Source organism: Scomber japonicus, chromosome 6 (genome assembly GCF_027409825.1).
Source record: "Scomber japonicus isolate fScoJap1 chromosome 6, fScoJap1.pri, whole genome shotgun sequence".
NCBI classification, from domain to species: domain Eukaryota; kingdom Metazoa; phylum Chordata; class Actinopteri; order Scombriformes; family Scombridae; genus Scomber; species Scomber japonicus.
The window spans coordinates 25432447-25444555 of record NC_070583.1 but is presented as its reverse complement, the minus strand read 5'-3'; the positions used below and the strand labels follow the sequence as shown (position 1 = coordinate 25444555).

General features: G+C 38.5%; 1 protein-coding gene across 1 annotated transcript in view; it reads right to left on the bottom strand.

The window, feature by feature from the left end:
- dhx36 (DEAH (Asp-Glu-Ala-His) box polypeptide 36) overlaps nucleotides 1-12109 on the bottom strand; it is a 26650-nt gene extending 14541 nt beyond the window's left edge. Inside the window, exons 1-8 of the mRNA XM_053320522.1 lie at nucleotides 11558-12109; nucleotides 7814-7974; nucleotides 7586-7651; nucleotides 7181-7412; nucleotides 5151-5189; nucleotides 4854-5024; nucleotides 4600-4679; nucleotides 328-402 (exon numbers count right to left, since the gene is read on the bottom strand). Coding sequence (XP_053176497.1) covers nucleotides 328-402; nucleotides 4600-4679; nucleotides 4854-5024; nucleotides 5151-5189; nucleotides 7181-7412; nucleotides 7586-7651; nucleotides 7814-7974; nucleotides 11558-11824 — 1091 coding nt within the window. The 5' untranslated portion in view covers nucleotides 11825-12109. The remainder of the gene's footprint in view (nucleotides 1-327; nucleotides 403-4599; nucleotides 4680-4853; nucleotides 5025-5150; nucleotides 5190-7180; nucleotides 7413-7585; nucleotides 7652-7813; nucleotides 7975-11557) is intronic.

Genomic DNA, 12109 nt, shown 5'->3' with positions numbered 1-12109 from the left:
TGTGTGTGTGTGTGTGTGTGTGTGTGTGTGTGTGTGTGTGTGTGTGTGTGTGTGTGTTTGTGTGTATGTGTGTGTGTGTGTCTTGATTTGCTCTGTCTATGAGAATGGGGACCCATACTAATGCTTCTTCCACACAGACAGTAGAGTCAACCACAAATCAATGGGGATAAAACAGAGTGACACAGAGGGAATAAGATAGTAGAGGAAGGACAGCTGGAGCAGACACAGAGAGATAAAAAAGCAGGAGAAGAAAACACTTGAAGAAGATGTGATGAGGATGAGGATGAGGATGAGGATGCAGGGATGCAGGGATGCGGGGAGACTCACGGGTCTGAGCGAAGCCACTGAAGAATAATGCCTGTTGTACAGTAGAGGATCGAACCTTGTCTCCGTGGTAACCGGCTGAAAAATAAGGGGAGGAAAAAAAAAAGAGACAGCATTGAGACTTTACATTTCCCAAATGACACAAATCAAGAAGTATAAAGTCAAGATAAAGGTTGACAAAATGTTCCTCATATGATTGTTACAGACTCTGTTATCTCTTCTGTATTTCTGTCCTATATCTCAATCCTTTTTTTCAATTCAATATTCCAGATGCCCTATTTTCAGGTATTTTCTTTTCTTTTTTTTTAAGTTGGTTGCTCAAACAGACATTATTTCATAGCAGCAATATCTTGATGCTCACCCTGTGCAGAGAAGCTGAGATTTATGTTGCTACATAAAATGCTACCTAATAAGTACTGCAATTGGTTGTAACAGGTACTTGTCTCCACACTGCATTTATATCATACTGTGCATAAGAATGAGTCAGTGATGAAAAGTTTATCAGATGATCGGCAATCGCAAGACAACTTCTCTTTTTCTTTTTCTTTTTTATTATACCCAGACAAAACAGAGACAAAGCACAGCCCTTATGGAGCATCTGTGAAATGTATTTCACTGACAACAGAGCCACATTAAAGGGTTGGTTGCATAACTGATGCCAGTGTTATGTTCCCAACAACTCATTTCAGCCACAGACAACACTAATTACAATGAAATAATGTTTTATAAAGCACTCGTCAAACAATTTAAATATTTCACAACATGAAAACACATAATTATAGAATCAAAACACTACACAGTAACATCATAAGCTATGGGCCTAATTAAGCTTCACTGATAAGCAGAGTGTAGCTAAACCACAGCAATGATACAAATATGACAATCAACAATAACAGAGAGATAAAAGCAATTTTAATACAAACATCTAACTTACTTTATGATAGAATTCAAATAAATGACATAAGGAACTGGTTTGTTTAACCCTTGTGTCTTCCTCCCGGGTCAAATTGACCCCGTCTGTTTTGACTGTTCCTTCTTTCCTCCCTTCCTTCCTTCCTTCTTTTTTTCCTCTGTCCTTCTTTCTTTCCCTCCTTCCTTTCTTCCTCTTCCTTTCTCACTCCCTCCTTCCTTCTTTCCTCCTTCCTTCCCTCCCTCCTACCTTCCTTTCCTTCCTTCCTCCCTCCTACCTTCCGTCTTTCTTTCTTTCCTCTGTCCTTCTTTCCTTCCTTCCTTCCTTTCTCCCTCCCTCCTACCTTCCTTTCCTCCCTTCCTTGTTTCCTTCCCTCCTTTCCTTCCTTCTTCCTCCTTCCCTCCTTTCCTTCCTTCTTCCTCCCTCCCTCCTTTCCTTCCTTCTTCCTCCTTTCCTCCCTTGACTCGAGGACAACAGGAATGTTAACAGTGATGAGGCTATACTGAAACTTGGCAGCAGGTTGTCTGTGTAGTATTTGGATCAAACCCAAAGCATTTTAGGAATATGCGGCACGTACTGTAGGTACAAAACTAAAAATAATTACAGGCTTAAAACTACCTTTGGAGACATGGACCCTCTTCACGACAGGGTCCCAAGGTCAGGTAATAAAGCATGGCCACATTTTTCAGGTCATTCTATAGCAATAGTCAGGTGTCCATATGAATACTGATACAGGTTTCACTCTCTGTAAATATTCCTCCTGTTGATACTGATCATTACAGATCCCCTTAAAATCATGTCAATATCTTTCAATGTCAAAGTCATTTTAGCAAAAAATGTCCCTCTTTGGGTCTCAATGGACAATGTTTTCCTGTTCAGCTGAAATGGAAAGATCACAGTAAACGGGGGAAAAATAGACTTTAAAATGGTGAACCTATCATTTAAAGGTCCTTCTCATGTCAGGTGATAGTGTTTTAATAGTGCACATTTCATAAAAGGTTTCCAGTTAACTTACAGAACCAGGGAGAACCAGCTGACATACAGAAAGCATGGAGCTGTTTTTTTTTCCAGCACAATATTAATCAGTGATCATCAGTCAATTACATGAATTCTGAATTTCACTGGCAACAACAATGATCTGTCATCTCTGGTTGTTCTCATAGCTGAGAAACGTTACTATCAATCAGATTCATATCATTTATTCCAAACACTTTAACAGACTAAGACTAATAGACTGGTTCCCTAAAAATGTAACAAATGAAGTTAGCAAAGACTGTATTCTATGTATTCTGGCCAAATTAAATCCAGAGCATTTTTAAAGAAGTTGACTACCTACTGAGAGACTGGGAGAAAAATAAAGAGCCTGAGCTCTGGTTTTTCAATAGTGCAGTAGTGTGTACTTTTTTTTATTAGTTGCTTTGTGGGTGTGCTGGACCATGAATAGAAGCCGAACAAAGCTTGAGTTACAAATTGCCAGTTTTTGCATATGCCCACTGAGAGACACCCATGGTCTTTATCAGTGACAGTGACAGTGTGTGCACTGACAGCACCACAGTATGAGTAAGTCTGAAGAGATGCCTTTCTAAATTGACTAGACTTTAGTTTCTTTTATTAAGTTATTTGAGACAAACATAGGCTGTATTGTTTTTTCCCCTTAACGAGAACTGTGAATCAAACCGTCAGCAGCTTGCAACTAAAGAAAAAAGTAGCATAGCTATGTAGATTAAAATGTGGACAATTGTCTTCAATTCACAGATTAGAAGACTGTTATTTGCTCTATTTCTTTGACAGTCAGAAATCATTTTCTTCATCCATCTTGTTACTTCTCACCCCCTGTATCAGTCTCCCATCATGCAATGTTCGAATAGCCACTTTTCCCCACTTCCTTCATCTATCTTATACTTTGTACTGAATACAATTCACTTCAGATTGCTGCAATTTTTTGCCTCCTGTAACTTCCCTCTCTCACTCTGCATTCTGCTCAACTGACATCTTCTCTAGCATTGACCATCTCTTTCTGTGTACATGGTCTCAGATAATCATTCCCATCTAGTAATTATTTTATTTCCTGTACATCAAAAAAACTTCTTGAGTTAATGATTCATCACACGTATTTCCTATATCCATCTGTATTCCGTCCATCCATCAACAAAATTAAATAAGACTGTGCACACTCTTGATATTAGAATATTGCCATTGTAGTGGACCAAGGAAGTATCTAGGCCACCAAATCAAGTTGAAGGCAGGGCTTTGAGGGAATATTATGCTTTTTCTTATGAAACATACACAGTACTTTCAGTTTCAGTAAATCTTTTGGATTAAATTACTCTCTTTGGCTGCGCCAAGTTTTTATTGCACTTACAGTAACTAAGGAGTGTAGCTGTCATCAACTCAAGCATTTCACCTGGTTCACTGTCTCTCCTCTGCTGCCAAGTGGGCAACACACACATGTAGGTCTCAGCCCCATCCTTGCTGAACCACAGAGAACAGAGGAGAGCAGCAGGACCATAAATGTCAGCAAATCACAGTAGAGAGTCAGATCATTTCAGCTCAGTGTGGCAGTATTAATCTCACACTGAGTTGAAATGAAACGAATGCACATAATTTAGGTAAATATCATAAATAAACATAGTCTCTACTGCATTTTGCTGTAATTTATGCTCACGCTACTGACCTCTCCTCTTTGTGTTTGACTGCAGGCAGGACTGAGTCCTCTGTGTGTTTGCAGCACACACAGTGCAGCAGGGGAAAGACATTGGACCAAGTGAATTACTCCAACTGGTTGTGATTAATGTAATCTGTAAAAGACAGACCTATAAATACTGCTGTAAAGAGAGTTATTTAATAACATAACATAAAACCATAGGCAGGTTTCCATCGTCTCACAATACATATCATATTGAACAGTCCTACATCAAATTGCTTGTTTTATCCAAACAGCAGTCCAAAACCCAAACATATTCAATTTAAGAATCATATAAGACAAAGAAAAGATGCAAATCCTCACAGTTGAGAGGCTGAATTTACAAAATGTTTGACATTTCTATTTTTTAAAATTACTTTACTTACACCATTAATTTGATTATCAAAATAGTTTCACACTGATGTTCTGACCATCGACTAATTAGTCAATTGTTTGAGCCTCAGAGGGAAAAGAAGCAAGCTCTGGAATAACTGAAGCCTCTTCCTTTCACACAAAAAACAAGCCAACACCAAATAACAATCAATAACATCATATATCAACTCTTTGGAAAGTCATGTTACCTTCACATGGCTTAAATTACCAGTCATTCAAAATTGTAGGGTATTTGTTAGTTTTGAAACTAAAGAGACCAAGTTCCTGCATTTTATGCATACATACATACCTCTGCAAGCGGATTTGGTATCCACAAGAATTTGCATTCCCAACACTTTCTGCCCTCTCCGCTGCTACACGTTCTGCTACCTGTGAGGAGGCACATGTATACAGGTTTTTAAGTGCACAGTCAGCACCATGAAAAAAAGCAATCTAATCTACATAACTGGTGGAGGAAAAGGCAAATGCATTTCACATCCACCCTCAGCATACACCCACACACACTCTGACACAGTCAGTTCTGAAAAACTAGAGCGCACATACCGAGATGGCACTGATCCGACGAGGCTGCGTGCAAACCACTCGGCACATCGAGCCCATGCCACGGTTGATATGGTCGTCTAGGATGAACTGGGTAACCTGGGTGGTCTTGCCACATCCAGTCTCCCCACTCACAACCACGACACGGTTAGAGTTGATCAACTGCACCAGCTCCTGAGGACGGAAGGATGGAATAAGATGAGAGACGCAGCATGGAATTAAAATAAGACATCAGTTTTATGAGAAACATTGCCATTCATTTTGAGGAGGGGGTATTTACTTATGATATTGAAAACATACCTCTTTCTTCGCATAGGATGGTAATTTCTCCCTGAATTTCTGAGAACAAGAATAAACAAACATTAGCAAACACTGATAAAAACATCAATACCATCAACAGAAACATGTTCTGAGAGATAGACTTTACTTTATTAATCCACAAAAGGGAAATTTTAAATGTCAGAGCAGCAATACCGCAATACATGGCACAAAGACATCAAACATAGAAATCACACAAAATACCTAAGAATACATAAAAACACACACCCTCAGAATAGCTAGAACCAAGTATAAAAGCACAATGAGTATATGGATAAAAGTGCATGTAAAGGCACAATAAATACACAGGTTAATAGTTTCTACACTCCCAAACAGCTCTTATGAAATTCTTATAATCACAAGTGAGTAAAGATTCTCAAAAGTGGTTTGGCGATAATTAATTAAATCCATAATCTTAAAATATGAAAAAATTGGATACTTTGACAGATTAACCGTTTATAATCAGTGATGGGAATAACAGCGTTATAAATAAACAGCGTTACGAACGGCGTTACTGAAAAAAGTGACGAGTAATCAAATTAATTACTGTTTCCCCCGTTACAACACCGTTACCGTTACTGCCCAAAAATGTGCCGTTACTTCTTCAGACCTCATTAAGAAAGTTTTTGCGATTAATTGACCTCGATTACGATTAATGAACAATTATCTCCACCCTTGATGATCAATTATGTATTTTCACAGTTTCTTTAGTTTTGTATTTTACACTGCTGCCCTCACACATGAGGGAGGGAGTGAAAATAATGATGTTTTAAGGTGTGACGCTGTGGTTAATGTCTAGTTTACTTGATTAGAACTATGTAAAGATCATGGTTTGAGTTAAAATGATCACTGGAGACAAGTTTTCAAATTCTTTAAAAGATATGCAACCTTTGCTGTCATGGCAACAGTGAACACCACGATTAATTGACATGAGCAAGATTAAGTCAATTACAGTTTCTAAATGTCGGTTTCGATTATTTTTCGATTAATTGCCCAGCCCTACTTAGGGGCATAACCAAGTAGGACGCAAATGAGACAATCTGGAACGAGTGTGTGCGTGTGTGTGTTTATGTGACTATCAATGCAGCGTGTGTGAGAGCAAAGTGTCCTGATAGCTCTGTGTTGCTGTTTATTAGACCAATCTCACCCCCCCCCCACAGACCTTTTTATTTATTTATTCATTTCCAGTACAATTTTTCATTGTTATATTAAGAGAAGTTTATACTGTTATTGCTTTTTCGGGAATACAATTCAATTGCTGCACATCTGCTACATGTACAATTTTATTATTTACGTACTTCTTTTTAGTACATTCCTTAAGCATGATTTAATTTTGAACATGTTTTGGGCCAGTTGTTGATTGGAGCAGCCAAGTAATATGACATATTTGAATTTTTTTTTAAAAAGTAATGAAATTGTTGCTTTTCCTGGTAATTAATTACTTTGACATTGATGTAACGCAGTTATTAACTCAGTTACTTTTTGGGAGAAGTAATTAGTAACTATAATTAATTACTTTTTCAAAGTAACGTAACCAACACTGTTTATAATACATCTGCATTATTTTCTTAAAAATCTCTTAAAAAGTTTCCAGTTGAGAAGAATAATCATCCTAATGTGGATGAGGATGTTTCACATAATCAGCAGAAAAGGAGCGCAAATGGAGATATTGAACTGTACTGTGGTAAAATATAACTAATTATTACCTCTACTAACCTGTAAATCTATAACATTATTATAGTATTGCTGTATTGTTATTAAGAGTGATGACTTCATTTTCACACAGACACAGCTATATTTTGATCATATCATCTTATCATATAAACATAAACATATCAAAGAAAAGATGAACATCTAGCCCAGCGGATAGTTTGATAACAGCAGGCACATTATAAAATAACTGAACTGCCACCAAGGCATTACTTAAACAAGCCCCCAAAACTTCACTGATGCTCCCTTCAACAACTTTTACTGCTGGTGACGTCAAAATGGATTTCACTCATTATACTCACCAGCATTTCTTGGTACTTTGGATCTGATTTCATCCTCTGCAGACCTCTCTTTAGGGAGTCATCCACTGAATTGTCTCTACCAACTTCCTGAAATAAGAACTCCAGATCCTTGTCTTTTATTCTCGGTTTCTCTTCCTCCTCCTTTTCCTCCTTCTCCTCCTTCTCCTCCTGCTGCTCTTCTTCATCCCACCTGTCAGGGGTCTCATCTTTAACAGCTGCCTGGGAGAGGTGACTAACAGAAAGCAATACAAGGGGAGATCAGTGAACAGTGTAAATATCCACAATGTAGTTGTTCTCCATACAATATTGGCTGTTTTGCATGACTGGCATGGAAAACCATGCAAAGATATTTTAGGAGTGGGTCAAGTCAGTTTTGGCTCGCATCTGATTTGCTGGCATAGTTACCGTTTCTCTTCGTCCTCAGATTTGATCTTGTGTTTATCTTCTTCAGGCAGGTCCCCATCAAAGTAACTACATACATAGACCATAGATGTATTAATTAATTAAGTCAAATCTGTGTCAGCAAAATAAAATAAAACATGTTAGACACTCAATCCTATCTGGCTTTTCTGGTGTCTTTATGGTACAGTAGAGCCAGTTTTAAAAGGGAAAAGCTATGCAAGCTGTTCTTACCTGTGGCCACTTCTGTTTGCAGTTGAATGCCAGTTGTCAGACATAGAGGATCTGGATTCTCTGCTGTCTCTCTCCGGGGGAGCAGGCTGGTCGTTCTGGACAGAGTTAAGCAGCTTGGTAATCTGCTGCTCTCTGGCCTCATCCATCTGGACCACCGCTCGCTGCACAGAGACACGGAAAGTAACCTGACAGTTAGCTCAAGTGCCTTACTTAATGTGATACCAAAGGCTTACTTTGAGGCAAAGTTTCCAAATTTCATTTTATCCCACAAATAGCTGCAGTCATCAGAAAGCTTCATAATTCCAAGTTTTGCGCTTTTTTTAATATTTTAGTGACAGCTGAGGAATTACTTGCACCTTGACCACTTTGTAACTTCTGCTTTGAAAAGTACGACATCAAGAAGTTTAATTAATGTATTCATTACTTCTATCAACCTCAGACTGAAACTATACACTATAAACCTATAAACCAACTATACACTATAAACTAAACAACTAATCAATTAACCAAGAAAGTAATCAATTGATCAATTGGTAATGAAAATCAAGTTAGCTGCAGACCTAAAGAAAAACCCCTAACAACATAATGAAAATGTACACAGTTTTATTCATTCAGAAAAATGTGTGTATTATTAAAGCAGTTGTGTATCCACAAAATGTATCCTGAGAGAAGATTCTTCAAAATCTGCTTTGAAACTGGGTGCACTTAACTCCAGCCTGTTGGAAAACAACCCGACACTTTTACACTACACCTGAGAACAACTCCTTCTGTTCTGTCTCAACTAGGGTTGCAAAGGGGTGGAAAATTTCCGGTAAATTTCCATGGGAAGTTAAGCTGGGGAATTTTGGAAATATTCCAAATTGGAAACTTTCCATGGGAATTAACTGGGAATTCATGGCAATTGAGGGTAATTTAGTGGAAATGTATCATCATTTGATTGATTAATTGGATAAAAAAATTCCACCCCTTCATTAAAAAACAGAACATTATTTTAAGTTGACGATGAAAAAAGGTGCACAAACAATGTCGCTTGATGTCCCTGAGCTGTTGAAGTTATATTAAATTATAAAATGATTTATAATTTAATATAAAAAAACAACTAAATGTTATTATTCTTAATGGTTTCACACACAACTCTGAGTTGAAAGTCTAGCTTCAAGTTGTGTGCTCTGGGCTCAAAAGTGTGGTCCAGAATTGTAGAAATCATCTGTGCATGTGATGGAGGAATGCACAGTGCATGTAGGGGGCGTGGTCTCAGTATGCACAGTGCATGCAGGGGGGCGTGGTCTCAGTAGCCCCGCAGTAAACAGTGTGCTATGTGAGCATGTGATTGTATAGATATTCAACTGTACTGCATGATATCTGGTTGTTTTAGTCAGGATTATGCTAAAATATTATTTTACACAACTATATTTAAGTTCCCTAATAAGAACATACCTTCAGTTTAGTAAATTCCCGGTTTATTCCCGTTAATTCCTGTAAATTCCTGTTAATTCCCATGGAAAGTTTCCAAGTTTGAAAATTCCCGGAATTTTGCAACCCTAGTCTCAACCCGCTCACCTGCTCCCCATCTACTGAGAATAGGTATGACCGAAGAAAAGAGGAAAGCATAGAAGGGTGAGACAACAGAGCAAACAGATTGTCTCTACCTTCCATGATGTTCTGCGATGCCCATTCCCAGAAGAGCTGAGCTGACGAAGTACAAGTTAACACATAGGATTCCTGCCTGCTTGTATTCACTGAAGCTTGGCTACATGAGGATGTGCACTACTTACTCGTTGGTTTGCTCCAACAGGAATGACAACTCGGGCAGGAGTAAGGGGGGGGGAACTGTGTCTTTATCAACCAAAAGTGGTGCCCCCAATTTATATCAAGGGCGTTTGCATCCTTGACATTAAGCTGGTGTTTTATTGGTGTGATTTGAAACATTTGCATTGTAAGCTTGAAGCTATGCAACCTTTAAGTAATATGTAGTGTGTAGATTTGCAGCAACAGAATAATTGATTCATATTGAAGACGCACACAGACCAGGCTAAACCCCTTCTAGCACACTCTGACTGTAATGGTAAATGGTAAACCGGCTGTTCTTATTATATAGCACTTTTCTAGTCTTTTTTTGACCAATACTGGCGGGGATCTCTTTCACAGACTGTATTTAATTCTGCTGAGACAATGCTCAAACTCAGAGGAAAATAATTATGTACCCACACAACAAACCCTACATTTCCAAAGAAAATAAAGTATATAGTTCATTAAAAAATCGCATTTAAGAGTGTGGACCTTGTGGAAATGAGAAACATTCAAAGATAACTTAATCATATTTAACAAAGCCGAGAAGGTCAGAGAAACAGAAATTTGAAACTCAGTGCTCTTCAATGAACAGCAAAAAAACTCTGTGATTCAGTGAAATCCATGACAAACATGACCCCAGCTGAAAAGTCTCCAACTGTTGTAAATGAGGATGCAAAGGACAAACTAAAAGACTTCATGTCAGCATGTAGTACAGAGGAAGCCTCTAGCCTGGACAGCATCTCTGGGTTCCTGCTGATATCATACATTGGAGAAACAGCAGAGGCACAGTGCCCCATCTACCAGAAGATACCATTCCTTCCATCTGGAAAACATCTAGTATTATTCCTGTTCCTAAAAACAGGCACACTATAAGGAAAATAACAACAATCAACCAGATACTTTGACTTCTGTAGTTATGAAATGTTTTGAGAAAATCATCATCAACCTATTTAAAATAGAAGTTATCTGTTCCTTTTCAGTTTGCCTCTCTAGGTGTAACAGAGGTACAGACGATGCTGTCACAGCCATGGTGCATTTTATCTTTTTTATCAGTCTACAATAGCATCTATACTTCTTACAGTGACACTGAGTTCAAGATGTTGATCAAAAGTTTATGACAGTCTTTATCAGTCTTTCATCACAGCTTGTTTTGGTAACCTCTCTGTGCAACATGGAAGATGATAGTGTCAGACAACATCCATCGCCACAGTCTACCTACAAACAGGCTGTTCTGAGTCAAGCCAACAAGATAATTACCAACCCATCTCATGTGCTACACACTGGGTACCAGCCACTGCCATCGGGGAGGATTTTTAGAGCACCACGTTGACAATATTTTTTTTCTGTACTATAAGTTTTTAACTATTTAACACCAGTGAATATTTTTTCAGTTTTTTACAGTTGTTTTTTAATGGATAGAGCATGTGGGACAAAGTGAAACTCAGATGTGGGCTTTAAATCAGGGATAGCAAACATATGGCCCACAAGCCAGAACCAGCCACCAAGAGGTACAATCTAGCACACTGGATAACTTTGCAAAGTATGAAAATTTCAGAAATATAATATAATTTTTCTGCTACTTCAGAGGGTTTTTTTCCCACCCTGACCTGAATTCAATTCTCTGAAAAAAAACAATGAATACATGTTGTGGTCATATTTAAACCATTCATATATTGAACATTGTGAAAAATGTTGTCACTCAGCAGCTTTTGTGTAAAAAAATAAAAAAAGAACAAATATTCTTCAAATTGCACTGATTTTTCAGGCTGTTCATCTGTTTTTGTAAATAGATGATATATATTGAATTATTTATAGGTTATTATGCTTACTGGTCTGGACCACTTGTTATCAAATCGGGTTGTATGTGCCCCTTGAACTAAAATGAGTTTGACAGCTCTGCTCTAAATAGTCTCTAATATGCAGTCACAGACATTAAAGATAATGAAAACATACCGATCTCCGGTCAGCCTGTTTCCTCCTCACAGCTCCGTATCTTGCGTACCACAGACCGATCTCACGGCCCTTCAGGTGGGGAGGAGGACGGTCCCGTTGTCCACCACCTCCTTGGTCCTCATCAAAGTTGGAGCTGTGCCCTCTCGACCCTCCTCCTCCTCCTCTTCCTCCTCTGTCCCATCTTTCTCTGCTACCGTCTCTATACCCTCCTCGACCTCCTCCTCTCCTACCCCTTCTCCCACCTCCGCCACCGTATCCATAACTCATACCGCCGAAAGAAACAAGAGTCGGTAGTACGAAATGAGACGATTATTTCAGGCTATTCGTTGTATCCTATGTCTGTTCGCTAGTCGTTACTTAGCTTGTGGGTTGAATTTGTGGAGCACAGACCGAAGTTACAACATATGACACTACAGCTACAAAGCAAACGTACCGGTAGTTTATTACCTTAACAACTGCTTGTACAATTTTAAATGCTATCCCGATAATTCATCACATAAATAGCATCAGTGAAAATGCTGCAGTCAACATGCAGGCTAACAGCTCCTGTGC